This window comes from Electrona antarctica (genome assembly GCF_951216825.1).
Source record: "Electrona antarctica genome assembly, chromosome: 13".
Lineage (NCBI taxonomy): Eukaryota > Metazoa > Chordata > Actinopteri > Myctophiformes > Myctophidae > Electrona > Electrona antarctica.
Window position 1 is genome coordinate 28,320,977 of NC_136794.1, and position 22,872 is coordinate 28,343,848.

Genomic DNA, 22,872 nt, shown 5'->3' on the forward strand with positions numbered 1-22,872 from the left:
CACTGGCTCCGCAACATGTGATATGCTCCACAAGAAAGTGGAGCATATCACTGCAGTTCTTAAATCCTTTCACTGGCTCCCTGTGTGTGCTAGAGTTGATTTCAAAATATTACTCTTGGTATATAAAGCTTTAAACGGTTTAGGGCCAAAATACATTTCTGATCTTGTGCGATATCATGAACCATCCATTCCAGACCTCTCAGGTTATCTGGGAAAAGTCTGCTTTTTGACCGTATAACCAACAATAAATGTGTGGAAGCAGCTTTTAGTTTGTATAGTATGCACCACATTGCAGGTCTGCTGCCACTCTTTATTTTAACCCATTTTGACCTGAGATCAGATTCTAAAAATGTCTTCTATTCTACATCCTGACAGTTCTCTGAAAAAGCTATGTTTCTATGTCAGTCGTTCTTCGATTTTTCAAAAATAGCAGATCTACAAGCTCGTAGCGCGCCACTCGGTGGCGCGCTATGAGCTTGTAGATCTGCTATTTTTCAATAGCTAAATTATAACATAATGTTTAAAACACCAAAAGGGGTTCCCGCCTAAAATGGGTTAAAACACAACTAAAGACCTTTCTGTTTGCCACTGCCTTTGATTGAGTTATTTTTTGTTTTATTTCTCTTCCGCACTGTAATGTTATTGTATAATTGTGTTTCCTTCACTTGATGTTCTGTGTAAATCAGAATTGCCTTGTTGAAATAAAACTGCCTTGCCCTAGGATTTCCATGTGAGAATGAGTTGGAGTGTGTATATCACGGATTTTTCTATTGGCATTAAAATGTCAAATTAAACATATGAATAGTGCAGGCAGAAGGCACAATCCACTGTTAATTAGGCTGGCCATAAGCCAGTTAAAACTCAAAACTATGGATATTTCCCCAACTTTCATGCTCTACCTACAACATCCTTTACAATTGAGACAAAAGCATCCTCAGCGATCAGCATTCAACATTCCTAACCCTACACGTTGTAACGGGAGTTGCCGACACATTCTGCTGCGGATAGCTCTGAATCTGTTTTGAGAGATTAGGATTAGGCATAAACTAGTGTCAGGGACCACAGGCGTTTTGTTTTCAAAGGAGAAAAAAAGCCTGGGCGAACGAGCCAGGAAAAGTGGCATAGGAGTGGGAGTGAACGTTGTATTTTGCTAACCAATAACAGTGCAGAGGGGCGTGGCTCCAAATTTGGTGACATCAGTGTTCTCCAATGAACCAAAAGGGAGGCAGCGTCCGTTTCAAGCCCCTCTCTATGCCAAGAAAAGCACAAGGTTCTTTCAGTCTAGTGATAGGCATATGACCACGTTCCACCTAGGCAAGGCACCAAGGAAAGTGGTAGTCCTGTTGCTAGGCGACACACACTTCAAACAAACCTTGTCGTCCAGCTGCTGGTAGAGGTCTGTGATGAGGGTCTCATACTGGCTTTTCTCCTCATTGGCCAGAGGCGCTGGGGGCGGGGCCAATGCCTCGATGATGGGCGTGGCCTCACTGCCACCGGCAGCCTTCTTCTCTTTGCTACTCAGCTGCTCCTCCACTGGAACAGCCTCCCCTGCAGGCCAGACATGGACATTACACACAGCAGGGAGTTTATTACATGGTCTATCACTGATATGAATAGGCTATATGCATAGCAACCATTATTAATAAGAGTACATTTGGTAATACTGACTGCTGAACTCAATAACAGATCTCTGTCTAATCAAAGACCCAGAGCATGTGTGGCTCATATCAATACTGGATGTGCAGCTTGATTTTTGCCGTATCTAATGAAAAAAAGACAATAATATAATTTACAGATAAACCCCCCCCCCCCCCCCCCCAAACAACTTTTTTTTGGGGGGGGGGGGGATTTGAAGCGATCAAATATACGCTGCAGTAAACAGATGTTGACTCTATTTGACTGCATTGCACTGGACGCACCTGGCAAAACTTAATGGACTTGTAAGCTGTTTTGTTACTTTTGGGTCAATTCATACATGTATTTATTAAGTAGCCATGTAATAAGCAGGAAACTTATGTATGAAATATTGACAAAGACTAAAGCTAATGACATTTTTATTTTGTTTTAGATATTTGTGTAAACAAAATATAAATTAGTTTCAGTTAGTTTTGTAAAACCTCATAACACAATATAGTTTCAGTTCAGTTTCAGTTTGTAAAGCCTAATTGTTATTGCAGTTTGGTTTTTAGTGCTATAATAACCCTCACTCAGAGACAGACAGACAGACAGACAGACAGACAGACAGACAGACAGACAGACAGACAGACAGACAGACAGACAGACAGACAGACAGACAGACAGACAGACAGACAGACAGACAGACAGAGGTAATAATGACAGACATAGAGAGAAGCAGGGAGGTAGAGAAATATGAGAGCTGAGAGAGAAAAGCAAGACAAACAGACCTGCCAGGACCATTTGTGCAGCAGAAATATTGTACTCAGCTATGAATAATTTGACAGCTGAGGTACCCGCTGGCTGCCATCATGGTGGCGTCTGGGCCTCCCCTATAGAGCACAGCATCCCAGTACATGACTAGAGGTGTACACGTAATCCTTCAACACATGGAGCCAGGATGGGAACCATTTGGCCAAGCAAGATGGGTGTTTTTTTTTTACTTAAAACTTAAAGGACAGCCAGATGGGCCACGATTTATTTGCATGCCAATGCATTCCTTTTGACTGTTGGATGTTAAAGATGTATAAATCAGAAATCAGAAAATATAAATCAGAAATGAGAGTAGGGTCACCAGTGATTAAAACTTCCTTCTGGCCTAGCTATTTGTGACAAGACTATTTAACCGTTTTACCCATTTTATACTTATTTAAGCATTAGAACAATGTGGAGAAAAGTCACAGCTGTCTGAATGACCCTTTAGAGAGAACAATAAGAGGCTGAATGAGTGTGTGTGTGTGTGTGTGTGTGTGTGTGTGTGTGTGTGTGTGTGTGTGTGTGTGTGTGTGTGTGTGTGTGCGTGCGTGCGTGCGTGCGTGCGTGCGTGCGTGCGTGCGTGCGTGCGTGCGTGCGTGCGTGCGTGCGTGCATGACTTTACTGTATTCACACATGGGTGCACTTTCTTGCTTCTTGCATGTTGGTGGAAGTGTCGGGTTTAATCATGCAGAGTAAAAAGGGGCATTGTGAGATGCCAGGCGGCACGCTGGCATTTCCGAGCATGAGGTGGCTCTTTATATCCGTCGCTAAGCTGCCGTGCTGCCGTCCCGTGTTTCTGAATGTGTTATCACACCTGAGAGAGCAGAGAGGAGGAGGAGGAGGGACTACACAGCAAACAACTGATCCGTCCATTAGACAGTATCATTTCGAATATAATGGATGGCATTTTTATAGCGCTTGTCCAAGTGCTCAAAGCGCTTTACAATGGTCCATTCATTCATACATTGGGAGGTGAAGCGGCGAACAGTCAACCCCAGCGTCCTCACTTCTCAGATTCACACACCAATGGTGGCAAGCTAGCATCGACCGACTCATTGGAGGTAATGTAGGGTTCAGTGTCTTGCCGAAGGACACTTCGACATGTGGACAGGAGGAGCCGGGATTCGAACCGCCGACCCACGGATCATTATCCGTATCCATAGTAATAGTGGAGAGTGTGATGACACACGCTTCCATCTCTCTCAGCATTTACTACAACACACTGCAGTGACAACCCGCTAACATGAAGTACATTTATCACAGATAAATACATTGTATCATATATGCCCAATTCTCATTGCCATGCATCTTATTTATGTTATGTATGATGTTTTGGGGGCTTGCTTTGCTGCCTTTAATTGATAGAGCAGTGAAATTGACAGGAAATGGGGAAAGAGACACACAGCAAAGGTCCGCCAGGCTCGGGATTATTATTATTATTATGAAAACATGGTTTCATCCAGAGGTTCAGGCATCGTGGCTTGCACTAATATTGCTCTGTAGCAACAATTTCAGCACACATCCTTATAAGTGGACTCAGGATCAGTGGAATGTTGCAGCGCAGTCCAACAGACATTCTGCTCCAGTTGAAGTCTAAGTGAACCACATGACATGAAGTCAGAGCAAATAATAACATTATTAGTTTGAAAAGAAATCATTCCGGTCAGCCTGGGATATTATTACATTGAGATGGCAATGTGCCTGCTGCTCAGAATGCTGTCATCAATGGAACCAGGGTTATTATGGTAAAGGTAAAACTAGAATAGGGACAAAATAACTGCCTATGTGTGTTGTTTCCCTTCTTGACTATCATTAGAACAATCATGTCAGAGAGAGGCATGAGAACATGAGTGACTGTAATGGTAACAGAATATTGTACCCATACGGTTTATGAGCTCGTTAAATGAGACGTGGATAAACAACGTTCCACATTCCTCCTGCAAAGGCTTCTGTCCCAGACAATGCAGTAGGGGTCTAACATACGGTAGATCAAACTTTTTCATTTCAAGGACCCCCATGGTCGCTGTTGGGGCAGAAAGCTCTCATCTCCATTATAACGTTTTTGTGTTTTTTGGTAAATTCTTGTCCTACTTGATCATACTAGTACAGTGTCACACATTTTTACCTCTTTCTTAGGTAATATTTCACAATTTGGGAAAAACAGTTTGGGAAAACCTCAGTGGTTCCCAAACTTTTCAAGTCGAGACCCAAAAGAGAGATTAGACGTTTGCCCTGGACCCAAACTAGTGAAAATAGCAGATCTACAAGCGCTACACCGCGTTGTGAGCTTGTAGATCGTGTATTTTCATTTTATTTATGGAATTTCTTAGATTTGTTTGTATTAAAATGTATACAATTATTTTACATTATTAAATAATGTATATATATTTTTTGAGTGGTGCAACCACTCCCTTACGGAGCTATGTGTGTGGGTGCCTGGCTGGCTGGGTGGGTGCGTCTGAACACGAAAACAGCATGGTTGTTTTTCACCACCTGTGTGCAACCTCGCCGGAATCGGGCCGGCACCCTGGGTGCGTTCCTGTGGGTCTGGAGACCCCCCCACCCCCCGCGCGGACCCCCACACGGAGTTGCATCACTCACTTCACACGGGTGTGATTTTTTTTAATGTAGAAAAAGAGTCATGACCCATAGAAATTGGTCTGTGACCCACAAATATGGTATGGTATGGGATCCCTGTAGATGACAGGAGGGTTTTGCCAGACATTGTGTCTCTAATGTACTCATCAACATGCTGATCAGACTCACACTCACTGGGCATTCAAGTCACGTCTCACCACAATTGCTGCCGTTCACTCTCTCTGCCTGTCGGAGCTCTATTATCGTTCGCATATTACTTTGTATCTGTCTCTCTGCCACTTCTCTCTCCATCATCACACTGGTCCAATTCCTTGCTGTACCATTGTGTTTTTCTCTCCATAAAACATCTCATGAGATATTTGAGACAATGTTTTTTAAAAAAAAGAAGAAATATAAGAATAAATATACAGTAAATAGACAATATATCGCTAAAACCCTAAATACTGTACATCATTGACCAGGGTCTCCCAGGGTCTCCCAGGGCTCTAAACGTGGACTGGACACCTCCATTTTTCCCCTCTGTTCACCAAACATTTCAGATCTACAAGCTCACAAAGCTGAGAGCCGTTTCCGTTGAGTCGCCAGGCTGGTTTTCATTCCAAACTGACCATTGTGATCCGCTCTAGGCCACGCCTACTAAAGAATTCTAGTTGTGGTTTTTGTTCCCTCACGTGACGGAGTTATGGAGGATCACAAACCAGGACAGTATAGCTACAGCACTACCATCAAAAGGAGAAAGTAGAACTGGATAGGCCACACCCTTAGGAAGGACACAAATACCCTTTGACAAGTCCCGCCCCTGGTTGTGCCCATTGGTCGCACCCATTGGTTGCCGTTTTTGTGGTTGGACAAAAATCCTTTCTCTCCATCCACTACCATTGAATTGATATAATGTGCATTCAATTCTTATTTTAAACTTGGTGTCAGTAAAAAGGAACATCACAGGTGCAGCATGGTGACTGGGTGGGCATATCATGTTTGTTTTTAGTTTCCAAAAATGATGTTTTAGCTAATTCAACATAAACAAGGCGGAACAAGGCAGAAAGAGCCTGCTGGTTAGTCAGTCAGGGACCAATCAGAAGTCTGACAAATGGTGAATTCACAGGGAAAGATGAAACAGGGTAGGCTGAGAAATGCCTGGAGACATTCCATACCTGAGCTGGTAGGAAGCAAAAAACCCATTGCTCTGGTGAACACCCTATGTTCGTAAACAGGGTAGAGGATTAAGTTAAGTAAGTGAAGAATCTTATTCGCCAGGTGCGTTTATTATGAGTGGAATAATAAAAGTCTCTAAATTACAGTCTCAATGTACTCTTTTGTTGAGTACATTGTCAAGAATGGCCTAGGGCTGAGCACGTCAGTCCTTTGACCTGAGTTGCTTTGATTAATTTAATTCTTCTTTTTTTTTTAAAGCACTCCTCCGCTATGTCTCTCCCCCCCCCCCCCCCCCCCCCCCTCTCTCTCTCTCTCTCTCTCTCTCTCTCTCTCTCTCTCTCTCTCTCTCTCTCTCTCTCTCTCTCTCTCTCTCTCTGGCCCTCTCACCTTTCCTCCAGCGCTTCAGTTCGTTCTCCAGTTTCTGGATCATGATCTTCAGAGTTCTCGTCTTGTCTTTCTCCTTCTCGTATTTCTTCTTCCACTCCTCCGCCGTCAGCTCCAGGTTCACGGACACCGTGTTCTTGATGGTCTTGGCCCTGCGTAGCCCAGTGAGGAGAGTTATACACCAGTACATGACAGGTGGATGGAGGAAGACATTAATACACCAGTACATGACAGGTGAATGGTCCAGTCATCATCTTTGTTGGTCACAGGCTGTTTGGATGATGGATGGAAGGATGGAAGGATGAATGGAAGGATGGATGGATGGATGGATGGATGGATGGATGGATGGATGGATGGATGGATGGATGGATGGATGATCATACTACAGCATCACACAAAAGCATAAACAGTAGCAGATCTACAAGCTCACAAGCTTAATCAGCTACTTTTGAATTTACAGTTTTGGACCCGACAGAGACGATATGTACATAGTTGCTTTCCACCGGTTGAAACTATGGCATAGGTCAGGAGGTCACAGCTGGGTCAGGTGATTGATTAGCTCTTTGCTTTGCGCACCACCAGAGGATGACTGACGTGCCGTAATGTAGCACCCAGAAATAAATCACACACTAGCATTCACCTGCTGACACACAGCTCCTCCACCACGCTAAATGCGTGACCCTGTCACTATGGCACTCTGGCATCATGCACTCACACTACACCCCCTTTGAGAAACCCTGCGCTACAGTACCACCCAATGCTGGTGGCTCCCAAGTCAATCATCACAGTACCACCCAATGCTGGTGGCTCCCAAGTCAATCATCTTGATTCTTGGCCTCTGAAACAGTTAGACTGGGTCTGTAAAACCCAAGCCTACACAAATCAATAAGAAGTACGTTATTTTTAGGGGGACCACCTCGCTCGCTGTTAGGGTACCAGTGGCTCTGGAGCGGTCTCCAACTGTAGTCAAAATAAACTATTTAGAGACTCAACGCATCAAAGGCAGTTTTATATTAATGTTGAAACTAAAGACTTTACTCCTTGGTGGGAAAAGTGTTTTGGGCGGAAATTATTTTATTTACTCAATTGCGCCCACTATAGATGTGGTCAATGGTAATTTATATTGACCCGATCTGCTACTTTTGCTATTTTTGAATTAGAATCCTGAAAATTCAGGATTTGGACATAATGAGGTTTCCACCGGACAGAGACGATAGATATATATTCAGCCCTAGTGGAGTGCAGCGTAGCAATGTTAGCAGACCCACCTCTGTCCAAACATGAGAGTGGACTTGATCTCTGCCTCGTTGTAGACGGACGGGGAGCAGCAGATGACGATGGTGGTGCGACAGTTCCCCCCCAGAGAGTCCTGGAGGATGCGGGTCATCTTGCTGTCCCTGTAGGGGACGTGTGTTTTCTATAGGGTACAGGACAGGATAAGACAGAGAGAGACAAACCAATGAGCTGTCCCTGTATGGGACGTGTGTTTTCTAATCTATAGGACAGGACAAGACAGAGAGAGACAAACCAATGAGCTGTCCCTGTAGGGGACATGTGTTTTCTATAGGGTACAGGACAGGACAAGACAGAGAGAGACAAACCAATGAGCTGTCCCTGTAGGGGACATGTGTTTTCTATAGGGTACAGGACAGGATAAGACAGAGAGAGACAAACCAATGAGCTGTCCCTGTATGGGACGTGTGTTTTCTAATCTATAGGACAGGACAAGACAGAGAGAGACAAACCAATGAGATGTCCCTGTATGGACGTGTGTTTTCTACAGGACAAGACAGGACAGGACAGGGACAAACCAATGAGCTGTCGCGGTAAGGCACGTGGCTTTTCTATAAAACAGGACAGGACTCTCCCCGCCCGGTTTCCCTCCCCAGAACACGGTGTTCAATGTGTTTGTGTAGGTGCTTGACAAAGCTGGATGCACCAGCGGTGGATTTGAACCCTTAGACTCCACGGTGGTGGGCAGGCGCTTTACCACTGCACCACCTGAACGCCACAAAGTACATTTTCTTTTTAATATCAATGTATTGCTAGTTACACCAACATAAAGCACTTTGTAGACTTATAGAAGTATTTTACAATGATGGCTTTTTCTATCTGGCCAAATGAGGCATAGACGTTGGACTAAAACCTGTGGTGAATTAATGACAGATGGACGGACGGAAGGAAGGACGAACGGACGGACGGACGGACGGACGGACGGACGGGCGGACAGACAGACAGACAGACAGACAAAGGGGCGGCAGTGGCTCAGGGGTAGAGTGGCTGGATGGTAAGCGCAAGGTTGCCAGTTCGAACCCGGGCTCCCCCAGAGTTAGTGTCGAAGTGTCCTTGAGCAAGACACTGAACCCCTAATTGCTCCCGATGTGCTGGTTGGTGCCTTGCATGGTTTCCGCTGCCATCGGTGTATGAGTGTGTGTGAATGGGTGAATGCAATGCACAATCCCTGTAAAGTGCCTTGGAGAAAGGCGCTATATAAATGCACCATTTACAGACAGAAAGACAACTCACGATTCCCTCTGCCAGAGCAGAGATGACGTTCCCCAGGGCAGACAGAGACTTATTGATGTTCTTGGCTTCATCCAGCACGGATCCCTCTGCCCCAGTTTTACTGACCTGGAAAACGTGGAAGACAAACACACATGTATCTATACGTACCTGCAACATTAGGGCTATGAAAAACAGGGACATTTTATGGGGTATTGGCAAATGGACTACCTTCAATGCAGCCTACACACATTATTAATGGAATATTACAAAGATGTGAAAGTAAAAGACCTTTCATTACTCTTACATTAATGACTCAGAATAAAAATGAATACAATTTTGAAAATGTACCAAAAAAGTGATCAAAATTAATGTCAACTTTGGATGAAGCATTGGATAAAATGATTCCTTGTTTCACTGTTCTAATGGTCAAGAAGCAGTAATGCAGTATTTTGTCTTGGTGATCTTCACACTACTCAGTCAGACACGCCCATGCCCTACATAAAAAGGAGTAGGAATGAAGAATATGCTTTCATTCCAACCCCTATCTTTTACTATTTCAAAATGAACTTAAATCAGGTTTGTGCATACATTGCACATTTAGGAACACATCGGGAGAACGGGTCCAAAATAGGGAGACTCCCGTGAGAATGTGTGGAGTATTGCCAGGTATACAGATGAGGGATAATAATAATAACTTGAGAAATCATAAAGCATAACAGCACTCCTAAGGGGAATGTTCTAAAACGGGGATGACTTCATGTCTCTTCCATCTCTTTATTTTAAGAGCAAATATACTTTGCCTGTGGGTGTGAGACTGGAAACACACTGCTGTTCATGTGAGACATTCTGTCTCTATCAAGAGGGAGCCCCACTTTATGCATTATTAGGCCACAGCCCCCATTTATCTCTGGGACCCCAATCAAAATCCTTTCTTTTATTTATTCATGAAATGACAGATTTGTTTTTTACTTTGTTTTAATCCATGCTGTTTTTTTTGTGGATAATATTAACAATAAAAACAAAAGTTAGGAAACAAAAAACAGTGACCCATAAAAATGTGTGCCAGTACCAGTGCTCAGAGCACTGGGGAGCCAGTGCTCTAGAAACCTCCCCAGGAACCATCTTGTGTTCTGCCCAAACACCCCCCCCATCAACCCCCCCCCCCCCCCCCCCCCCCCCCCCCCCAGCCCGGTCCACCAGATAGAGCTTCCCTGAACCTTATGGAACCAAAGTAGTGAGAGGAGCCGCCTACCTTCTCACTTCCAGCCAGGTCCACCAGATAGAGCTTCCCTGACAGCTTCATCTCCGTCTCCACGTTCTCCTGCTTGATGTTGATGAGGAAGATACTGTGACTGCGGGAGCTGTGCTCGTTCATGTCTACAGGAGAACACAGAGGCACATGATTTAGTACTGATGATAGAAGTATGCATTGTCGTGTACAAATGGAACCAAATGGACCCGTACAGTACACGTAATATTGATATGGCACACTGACTAACAAGACAATTAAAGTATGGCACTTCATGCGTCAAAGAGGTTGCCAAGCCCTGATATAGGGTTTTACAGGCTCATGTAAAGCAGACCTGACTGTGTAACAGTGGCAGTTTAAAAGAAATGTACTGACTGGTGACGGCCACGTGACGGTTGGCTTTGCCGTCATCGATGACGTCCATCACTTCCTCTGGACTGGAGACGAAGCGCTCCGTACAACCCTGAGAACACAGCACAGCAACACAGCACACTTTGGACGACATACCTAGTATAATTAGAGTGAAAATGCTAATTCTATGTAATAATCAGAGGAGGAATGAAGAGTTGTGCCAAATTTGTGCATATAAAGTATGCATATATAGTATATAGGCTACTGTATGTCATCACTGTCGGACAAAAAACTCTCCAAATTTTACTTTTTGTGTTTTTTTTTTATTAACGTCCTACATGATCATACAACAACATCACACAAAAGCATCAAAAGTAAGCAGATAAGCAAGCTCGAAACACGGTCCGAATCGATGCGTTTTGAGCTTGTAGATCTGCTACTTTTGCGGGGGGGTTTATTTGAATCCTGAACCGTTTTGGACCGACCAAAATGATGAACAATATGTTATCATACAGTATATGTCTGTCCACCTCTGCTAACAGTATAGTGTAATATAATAAAGTGTATATAATAAGTGGTGATGATAGCACCAACACCAACCTTAACAAACGGGACTCTGTTCTTATCCTCGTGCACGGCCAGGTTGGTCTTTGACACTAAAATAAAGAAACAAACACCTCTTAAGTCCCGATTCTGTGCTGAAGCAGATTTTCTACTCTACTAACTCTACAAAAATAATAATTGGGAGGGACAGGGACGACGACGACATTGAAATAATTCACCTACCATCCAACAGGTCTCTGATCTTATCCAAGTAGATTTCAAAATAGGAGACCTACAGAAAAAGGGAAGACTGAATCATCATCTCTAATAGCGTTATCAGTGATTGATCAGTTGATTAAGCCATGATTTGACAATGTTGACTCAAATATATTGAGTAATTTGTTTTCAATTGAATGCACGCGCACGGCCGCGCACACACACACACAAACACACATCGTGCCACGCACGCACGCACACACGCACGCACGCACGCACGCACGCACGCACGCACGCACGCACGCACGCACAGTCACACACACACACACACACACACACACACACACACACACACACACACACACACACACACACACACACACACACACACACACACACACACACACACACACACACACACACACACACACACACACACACACACACACACACACACACACACACACACACACACACACACACGTGACACACCAGCTGGATGCTAGTGGACATATGGCCCACAGAGGTACAGTATCAGTGGGATGTGTCATCATTACAGGACTGATTCTATTTACACACTTCCTGTGTGTTACACTCATCTGTGTCCAGTTGACTGTAAAGTGACCTCACTTTAATGAGGCACAAACAACACAATGAGGGAAGTTACATCGTGCTGAATATGACTGTGTGTGAATAGACTCCAGTACATTCAGGTCAGGACATATAGACTGATCTCTATACGTGTAATACTATACTCACATGGTTTTGGGGAAGAAATCACATTTTTGCTTTTCTTCCCCCCCAAAATAGCAGATCTACAAGCTCATAGCGCGCCACCGAGTGGCGCGCTATGAGCTTGTAGGTCTGCTATTTTTGAAAAATCGAAGAACGACTGACATAGAAACATAGCTTTTTCAGAAAACTGTCAGGATGTAGAAGACATTTGTAGAATCTGATCTCAGGTCAAAATGGGTTAAAATAGTGACAGTAACGAATCTATAAACTTACAACACGGTGCATCGGCATCGCGCCGCATTGTAGACTGGCTATTTTTGCTGTTTTTGTGCTACAACTGTGCAACACGATTATAATTCGTTGAATTGAAAAATGTATTGATAGAATGTATGCATCGTTGAAAATAATGCATAGTTGCAGCCTTACAGAGGGCAGTAGTTATCATGACCTTTTTTAACCCATTAAGGATGGATCTGTAGATCTGCTATTTTTCAACAGCTACAGTTTAAAATAATGGCTATAAAAGTGGTTAAAAGCTATAAAGCGACACAGACGTGGCCTCAGGTCTAAATGGGTTTAAACCAGGTTTATCTTCAGTGTTTTGCACATACAGAGGCTCGTTGTTACCTTGATGTGAAACTCCAGGTTCTCGTCCATGGAGTAGATGTGGTCAAAGATGTCCCTGGCGATACGAGGAATGATGCCCATCTGCTGGGCGTCATGCAGCTTCCCCTGCGTGGAGTAAATCATTATGGTCACACGCAATCACAACACGTCATGTTCAACACGCATATACATGTATAATGGTCTGTTGTGTTTGGATCATTTGATAATAATAACAATATAAGAGACCATTTTAAATACAATTCAATTAAATTAACCACTTGAACCCCAGCATACGTATTCTGGGGGGAACATTAGCCAAAAATAGCTCAATGGTGCAGTGAGAAAGAAAACAGTGGGACTGTTTTCTACAGAGCCAACTCAAACTCAGGTGCAGTTTACTAAGTCTAGAGCAGGGGTGCCCAAAAGGTAGATCGTGATCTACCAGTAGATCACAAGGGCTGTGCAGGTAGACCCCATGACATGCCCCTAAAAAAGTATTAAAAAAATATATTTTTGGCATCTGCCAGTTGAATTAAGGTGACTTGATTCATTGATTCATTGATCAAAAAGGGCCTGTCAGCTCAAACCCACAATGCAATATTTTGTTTTCAAGAGTGTTGCTGTGCACAAACGTCAGTAGCATTACAGATACCTACCTATTCCATTTCTCCATTCCAAGTGCATTTGTCTTATATGTAACGCCAGCGCCCCTATTCCATATTTAAACTATTTTCAGCAACGGTATAATATTCTTTTTTCGGTAGGTAGATCTTGTTGAGCTGGTCATTTTGAAAGTAGCTCTCAAGTCAAAAAAGTGTGGGCACCTCTAGACTCTAGAGGGTTTAAGTGGTTAAATTAAATGACATTTAAGAATCACATCATTATCACCTTACAGTAAGAGCCCCTTTCTAAAGTAGCTGAATGAAAAACACCTTGCTTGGAGGACACAAGATGTAATAAAATACAAACTGTACACATGACTTTGCAATTGCATATAATGCAAATGTAAAGTATGTACATTACATGTATGGAATGTAATACATTACATGTATGGAATGTAATAGCACGATGGTGATGCATTAAATGTGATTTAGTTTCATGAATATAAACAAATTCAAAATATCTAGATTTTTAAGGTGATTGGTGTTTTTACTTAAAATCATCATGACATTTCCTTTTTCTACCCACTCAAATACCCACTCAAACATTAGAACATTATCCATCTTTCTTCTATAACTAACTACAGTATAAATAAGTAAATATACCACACAAATATAAAACGGCCCCTCAAGGGTATTTCATTTTCAGCTCATATATATTATTAATTCAGTCCAGGATTCCCCCAGACCCATTTCCTTCAGCGGATCCCCAAAGCTACAAAAATGCAATAAAACATTATTGACTGGCCAATAAAAGTGTTATAGACTATCACAGCCTGAGGTGTCACTTCCCACTGCTATTAGCGAGAAGACAGAGTACATTTCACGTTCAGTCTGGGGAAGCATGGGAGATCAAGCTTATAGGCTGGGGTTGCCACCATGCCATGGCAATCAATTGGCTCATATTGAGCCACGGTCAGTGTCTTTGCTGGCGGTTCTGGACAACCACCCAGGCCCGCGGGAAGTACTTTAGACTCGCAGGGGCTGAGCGTCTAGTAGGGGGTGCGCGCGCGTAGGGGGTGCGCGCGCGTAGGGGGTGCGCGCGCGTAGCTCGCGCCGCAAAAATGCGCATGCACGCGCATCATGCACGCGCATTTTCGCGCATTTTCACGCGCAAACGAGGCCTTTACTTTCCCTCTCCACACGCAAGTTATATGAACGAACTGACACAGGCAATTAACCAGGATAAGGTGCCAATACTGTGATACAGCATATTTTATTCTTTTTTTTCTTCTTCCCCTCCTGTTCGAGGGGGGGCTGTGCCTGGGGGGAGGGGGTGCTACAGCCCCCCCAGCACCCCTACTTCCCTCAGCCATGCAACCACCTATCCAACCGACTTGGCACCGGGCCCTGCACTCCCTCGGGTCGTCTGCGATGTGGGCGGTAGAACGGTTCTTGAGATATGTGGAATGCAGACGATTCTTTGCATTTATTGTAAGATCAATTGTCAAGAAAGCCGCATTCTCAGTGGAAATGCATTCCTATTACCCGTTTCACACTCAAACCCTTTATATGTGTCACGTTGCATCCTGTTGTGAGCTTCTAGATCAGCTATATCTGGCATTGTTTTAGCCCCAGAATAGGGATGCTAGGGTTCATGTGTTTAAAAAGAGGGAGGGTCTCCATACTGACCTCCATGGTGTGGGTCTTTCCTGACGCGGTCTGACCGTAGGCAAAGATGGTCCCGTTGTATCCTCCCAGAACATCTAGGAACAACACGCACGCACGCACGCACGCACGCACGCACGCACGCACGCACGCACGCACGCACGCACGCGACGCACACACACACACACACACACACACACACACACACACACACACACACACACACACACAATACGCATTCAATTAATCTCATCTCATGACTTTACTACCTAATTAGTCTGGCAATCAGACAAATCTGCGACAGAAAAAAATAATCCCTGGAGAGATTGGTCTGGCACTAGTGATACACCGAATATTCGTCCGCAGAAAATATTCGGCAGAAAATGGCTAAAAATGCATTTTCGGCCTATTCGGTTTCGGCCCGAATAGGCAGAGAATATATCACAGAATAGTGTATGCAATTAATGCATTCAAAAGAGCTGAATACATGTTTTAGGACCCATAATAGTGATTATTAGTTAAGTTAAGTTTTGCCATAACCATTTATTTTGCCATAAATCAGGTAGCTTTAAGGTACGGCCATGACAACAATGGTAGGAAAAAATATATATAATATTCATCATATTCGGATATTCGGTATTCGGTTTTCGGCCAACTGTTTCCTATATTCGATATTCGGTTTCAGCCAAGAATTTCCCTTTCGGTGCATCTCTATCTGGCACTCATCAGTTTGAATACATTGTAATACCCCAGAGTTGTGAGTGACCAATCAGAGCCCACTATTCAAAGTGAGACTTTTTTGATGAATCTGTTTATAACCACCCCTTGGACATAGATCTTCCACACAAAGTTCCAGACTAATATCTAACTTGACAATGACCTTATTGTTCTTGGGTATTATTAACCCATTTTGGGGCGGGAACCCCTTTTGGTGTTTTAAACATTGTTATAATTTAGCTATTGAAAAATAGCAGATCTACAAGCTCATAGCGCGCCAGCTTGTAGGTCTGCTATTTTTGAAAAATCGTGAAAATATTTATTTCAGAAAACTGGAGGATTTAGAAGATTTTTCTAAAAGGTCAGGCCTAAATGGGTTAACCCAGTGGCTCTTGTGAAGTACTGTAACCCTGAGAGTGTACAAGTGTAACCAAATGGACCCTTGAGAACCCCTCAGATGCTTTTGTTACAGGCAGAGGCAGTATTTACAGTTAGTCGTTCTTACCTTTGACGATGGGCTTAGCACAGGCATCGTAGACCTGCTCCTGTTCCGTGTTGGGAGGCAGGACCCGGTCGAACACATAGGGCTTTCCCTGCAAACAACAAAAACACGTGGTCACATCAATGCGGTCCTCAGGCTCTGGAACACACTCCCAACCTAAATAACAGCTCCAATGGCAGTGCTTTCATTTAGGACAGGGCCAAATGCTCTTGTTGTATGCCAAACGCTCTTGTATACTTACAGGTCTGCAGGAAAGGCTGACATTATAACAATTCAACCCAAGATTAATTTATGTGCCGTTGCGCGATGGTGTAAAACAGCCGAGAATAGCAGACCTACAATCTCATAATGCGTCACAGATGCTAAATTGCTAATGTTATATTATCATTAAAATCTTAGTGTTTGGGCACTTATGTGGGGGCTCATTGTAATATCCTTGAGGCCCGCCAGTGGACCCGCGGGACCACTAGGTTGAGAACCACTGCTTTAACTGACAAAGTATGAGCTACACAATTATTAATTTGTGAGAGACATTTTTCAGGATTGTCTTCTAGTCAGAGACAAGCTTGAGTATTATTGAATATGAATGGAGTGTTGACTGCTGACTGCAGGCATTTTCCCTCTCTTATTGTATTGTGGGTGAATGAGCCTTCGTGTGCAGAGTGCATGCTATTCCATTTCAGTCTCAGGAATAATTGTGACACAAACACATCCTGTAGCTGCATTACCATAAGTGGAACAAATACATGATGAAAAAAATAAATGAAATTCCCTGTTCAAATGCATCACCCCTCAATTTGATTCACACCACCACATCCAGCAGCATGAAGCAGAGGACACTCGACTCCGGACAGAATGCACAATGATTCTCAGCTAAACCATGTTAAAAGAGGTATGCTGTGCACATGCACCGGTCGCTGCATGGTGCAAGACAAATAAACAAAAACGTCTGCACACAGCCGTGTGCTGCCTTCCCCTGGGTGTTGGTGAGACGGGGGGGGCATTTCAGAATGTTTAAACAGATGAAGGGTGTCAAAGCATGACACATGAGCTAACAGCCCAAAGGAAGCACGCAGCGCACAGGGTGGCAGTGCCCGGCCACCGCTGCCCGTCAGGGGACTCTGCTGTGGCAGCCATGTGTTTCCCTCACCACAGTCCACCGTAGACCAACCACTGTGTGAGTGTGACACAATGCAACACACCAGCTGATAGTTTGAAGATGCGCAGTCCTACACCGTGTCAAGCTGTGATTTAATGATAATCATCATCATCATAGTCAATTTTATTTTGCCGCTGTCGGGTGGAAATCTCGTGAGCTTATTTATCTGACATTTTCAATACTTTTTATGCGACACTCTGACATGACGAAGTAGGGGCATTAATTTATTTAATTTTAAGTTTAATTATGGAGTTTAATTATGGAGTTTAATTATGGAGCACACGCACGCACGCACGCACGCACGCACACACGCACGCACGCACGCACTCACGCACACACACACACACACACACACACACACACACACACACACACACAATATCACGTGTCAGTACATAATACATACTGTAGAAGTCATTTGTTTTCACTCATCTTTCATAAATTACTGCTTTGGAATTGTCTTATGAGGCTGTATTCCCCTTAATCAATCAGACAGACAGACAGACAGACAGACAGACAGACAGACAGACAGACAGGCAGACAGACAGACAGACAGACAGACAGACAGACAGACAGACAGACAGACAGACAGACAGACAGACAGACAGACAGACAGACAGACAGACGCTCTTGAACTTCAATAATCATCCATTTTTCTCCAATATTCAAAACCTCTATCTAGTGATAAGAGGTTCTGTATTCTATTAATCTCATTACAATCTAAGTGTACACACACAACGTGCACACACAAACACACGTGCACAGATCGAGGCAGCAGTGGGTGGTTGTGGTGGTATATGCTTACTGCAGCACTTCTACCGTATAGCTTCCATGTGCATGTGCATGTGCATGTGCATGTGCATGTGCATGTGCATGTGCATGTGCATGTGCATGTGCATGTGCATGTGCATGTGCATGTGCACACTGAGGCATTGAATAACATTCCCAGACCCGGACATAGTCCATTACGTACATGGGACCCATCCCTTCTGCATGTATAGAAACTTAACACAGCACCATAAAACATGTATGATACATATCTCTAAAACATGTATGATACATATCTCTCGCTTCCCAAACAATTCTCCACAAGCCTTTGTTCTCCTACAACAAAAGATAATTTGTAGACATGTCACAGTTATTACATAATAGCCAATAATCACAGTAATTTGAGATAATCATTACCATGTTGAAAAATGTTCATACATTTTCAAACACTGTGAGCTTGTAGATCGGCTATTTCCACATTAAAAAGAAAAAGAAAAACATTAAAGTATAAAAAGATTAAAAACTGCCTATTTTGTAATCCTACATTCATTCTTTTTTAATCATTTATTTGTACATTTCTGTTATTTGTCATACCTGCTCTGTGCACATTTATTTTCTTATTTATGTGTTCCAATGTCCAATGGCAAAGATGCCATTAAATTAATCGTCAAGTGAAACGGCATAATCAGTGACAGCCCTTTATAGTGATTAGCAATCAATAAGAAAAGAGACACCACATTATTGGTGCAGCAAAAAACAAAGGCCTTGCATCCAGTCTGCTATACAAGTATTAGTATTAGTGTAAAGGGAAAGGGGGGATGGAGGGCCTTGCATCCAGTCTGCTATACAAGTATTAGTATTAGTGTAAAGGGAAAGGGGGGATGGAGGGCCTTGCATCCAGTCTGCTATACAAGTATTAGTATTAGTGTAAAGGGAAAGGGGGGATGGAGGGCCTTGCATCCAGTCTGCTATACAAGTATTAGTATTAGTGTAAAGGGAAAGGGGGGATGGAGGGCTTCCTCCTGCAGCTCTGCATGTCTTTGTTCTGTTGTGGACAGCTCTCTGTCTGACAGCATGGGAAAGGGACGTCTCTGCCAGAAGATTTTATAGCATGAGAGGAGAGAGGGGGTCAAGGGTTCCAAACGGGGGCCATGAGTGCACTGTATGTAGGTGAGAGATTAGCGGGCAGAGCAGGGACGAGCAGAGAATGGCATTTATAAAAAGGGCACTTTCGGCAAAAATAGCGGAAATCTATCTATGTTGCTACTGTAGCTACAAGCTTGTAGCTTGTAGCTCGACGAAGGATAATCAAGCTTTTACTGGAGAGCCGGCATACGGCATGGATTACTACACAAAGCGGGGCAATTGTTTCAACATAAAATGTTGATGACAGACAGACAGACAGGCAGACAGACAGACAGGCAGGCAGGCAGACAGACAGACAGACAGACAGACAGACAGACAGACAGACAGACAGACAGACAGACAGACAGACAGACAGACAGACAGACAGACAGACAGACAGACAGAGTGTCAGCAGAGAGAGACATGTTTTTATTTTTTTTACAGACTATATTATAGTCACCACGGAAACAGCATCCTACTGGGTGAGGCCTGCACTGATTGGCTGTCGGTAGCCTTCAGGTGTCCCTTGGCAAATCAAAAGGCGATAGAAAAATGATTGCTGTTGATTTAAGCCCCTTTATCTTTCTCTCTCTCACACTTTCTACCAGTGGGTCTCAAAGTGGGGTCCCCCAGGGGTCCTTGAAGGGGTTCCTCCACAGCAAAATTAGTTACCACTTTAACCTTTATCTACACTGGCCATTTGAAAATAGCAGATGATGCGTTGTGAGCTTGTAGAGCAACTATTTTTTGGAACAATTTAAAAACACAAAACTTGTATGGGGGTCCGTGTCCAAATCATGCTAATGAGGGGTCCACAGTTATATGGACATGACCTCAGCTGTACTTATGTGTGTGTAACTTCACACAGTCTAAATGCCATGTTGGTCCTCTCAATAATTGATGCAGTGTCCCTTGGGACAGCCATGGCCTGTGGTAGAGTGCCTGATGTTCCCCAACCCTGTGGAAAGATGCAGGCATGATTACATCAACACGTCCTCACCACGCACGCACGCACGCACACACACACACACACACACACACACACACACACACACACACACACACACACACACACACACACACACACACACACACACACACACACACACACACACACACACACACACACACACACACACACACACACACACACACACACACACACACACACACACACACACACACACACACACACACACACCGTACACCACCGTAGGCCTACTGTCTTCTGCACATCCGCTGTTCCAATACCACAAGGGTTTGATTTGAAAAAGGGGGGGGGGGCATAAAAGATAGGCCATTATAATAGCCAGAGAGGGATATCAAAAGCAGAGGCATGGACCACGAAGCGTTTCGAGCTTGTAGATCTGCTATTTTTTGCTGTTTTGGAATTTGAATCCTGAAAACACTACATAGGATGTACGAGGACATATGAGATATCCACTCGACAGAGACGATTATGTTTACCCACATAACACAAATCGATGTGCAACATCTATTTCCCCCCTCTCTTCTGTGTGCATGCATGCGTGCATGTGTCTGTGGTATTTCTGTCTGTCTGTCTGTCTGTCTGTCTGTCTGTCTGTCTGTCTGTCTGTCTGTCTGTCTGTCTGTTTGTCTGTCTGTCTGTCTGTCTGTCTGTCTGTCTGTCTGTCTGTCTGTCTGTCTGCTGCTCCCCACCAATCAAGTGTCTGTCTGTCTGTCTGTCTGTCTGTCTGTCTGTCTGTCTGTCTGTCTGTCTGTCTGTCTGTCTGTCTGTCTGTCTGTCTGTCTGTCTGTCTGTCTGTCTGATGCTCCCACCAATCATGTGTCAACAGCCTTCAGCTTGCATCGTCATGGAGACTGAATTACCCAGGAGACCCTGCAGCTCGGCTCCGTTCTGCCCCCTCGAAGCAAGTGAACGTTCAATGAAACCACCCACCCACGCACGCACGCACGCACGCACACACACACACACACACACACACACACACACACCTAACAAAATACTCTCACAGTACAACACAAATAGCCATGAAACTGCACTTGTTGAATGTAAAACAAACTGAAATAATCTTCTCTCTAAGAACAACAACACTGTCTATATTTAATAATCTGCTATTCATGCCTGAATCATTACATTCGTACTACTCTCCAAATAACAACTCATATTGCTGTCAGCTGACATTGCTATCGGGCAGAAACAATTGTGGAGAAACACCTGCCAGTTTCTGACCGCTGTAGAGTCGACAATTAGAATCAATTAGTTCTGGAGACAATTTAAAGGCAATATAGAGGACGTGTCTGGTTTTCTGGATTGTGAGGGGGTCCTAAAAGCCTACCCACCCCCCACCCATATGTCATCCCTCTCTTCATGGACCATGGTGACAAAACCTAATCACATCCCATCTGTGGTGTTGGTGTGGAATAAGGGCTACGTGTTGACATAAAGCAGGGGCGACAGCTACACAGCGCAGCGATGTGATAGAGATCGGACAACACCGCAATGGCTCAGGCTTGGATATGGAATGTCTGCTGTTAAATATTTCACAGATAATGTATTTATTTAATCCCCCCTTCTTCTATTTGTATTCCTGAATGCTGAAAATCAATTTCGCACTGCAGCTGAACCCCCAGTAACCTGTGGAATTGTTTACATTCACTGGCTCCCTGTGTGTCAAAGAATTGATTTCAAAGCACTACTGTTGGTTTATAAAGCTTTGAATGGTTTAGGGGCAAAATAAAATTCTGATCTTATACGATATCATGAACTGTCCAGATCTCCCAGCCAGGTCATCTGGGAAAGGTCTGCTTTGTGACCCAAAAAAACTAAAGTAAACGTGGAGCAGCATTTAGTTTTTATGCACCACAAATCTGAAACAAACTCCCAGAAAGACGCTGCCTTTGATTGAGTTAACTTTTCTTTTCTTTTTCTTTCTCTTCTGCACTGTAATTGTTGTATCTGTTTATTTTTCACTGCTTTTGTTTTATGATGTAGGGATGTGTAGAAGTGACCAAAATGGAAATTGATTACCATATTATATTAATAATGATTATTCAAATAATCAACAACCCTGTTTTGTTTTTTTCTTTCTTTTCTTTTTTTCATATTAGATTTTTATCCTATTTACGATTCATCAAATATTTGATTATTCGGACCCATCCGTAATCCTAATGTCATTGTATAATTTTGTATAATAATGTTCTGAAGCACATGGAATTGACTTGTTACAGATAAAACAGCCTTGCCTTGTTGCGTTACATATATTCCCCATTTCCACTGGCCAGTCGCCATTGCTTGGTAATACTGTTGTGGGGCCTTTAAAATGTATGCGCATGTAATGAGCCTCTTTGTGGATTGGTGACTGGCTTTAAAATGTCACTCGTGCTGGCAAATCAATAAAAGCTAGCATAAAAGCCAAGCGTCCGGAACGCAGAGGATTTGCATTACATACACAGCAAAGAATAGCAAGTCGTCACCCACTGAAATCCACCCTCAAGACCTGATGGCACAAACAATGTACTGAAGTACAATCACTTACAGTAGTAGTAGTACAGTTACTGTACTGGGAAAGGAATGAAT

General features: G+C 43.6%; 1 protein-coding gene across 1 annotated transcript in view; it reads right to left on the reverse strand.

The window, feature by feature from the left end:
• Nucleotides 1-22,872, reverse strand: part of kif5c (kinesin family member 5C) — a gene marked incomplete at both ends in the record, with an annotated part of 90,025 nt that overhangs the window by 62,280 nt on the left and 4,873 nt on the right. The window contains 11 exons of the mRNA XM_079517749.1: nucleotides 1,373-1,548; nucleotides 6,571-6,719; nucleotides 7,836-7,984; nucleotides 9,094-9,198; nucleotides 10,325-10,449; nucleotides 10,697-10,784; nucleotides 11,273-11,328; nucleotides 11,459-11,507; nucleotides 12,794-12,898; nucleotides 15,064-15,137; nucleotides 16,262-16,349. Of these exons, the coding sequence (XP_079373875.1) occupies nucleotides 1,373-1,548; nucleotides 6,571-6,719; nucleotides 7,836-7,984; nucleotides 9,094-9,198; nucleotides 10,325-10,449; nucleotides 10,697-10,784; nucleotides 11,273-11,328; nucleotides 11,459-11,507; nucleotides 12,794-12,898; nucleotides 15,064-15,137; nucleotides 16,262-16,349 (1,164 nt within the window). The remainder of the gene's footprint in view (nucleotides 1-1,372; nucleotides 1,549-6,570; nucleotides 6,720-7,835; nucleotides 7,985-9,093; nucleotides 9,199-10,324; nucleotides 10,450-10,696; nucleotides 10,785-11,272; nucleotides 11,329-11,458; nucleotides 11,508-12,793; nucleotides 12,899-15,063; nucleotides 15,138-16,261; nucleotides 16,350-22,872) is intronic.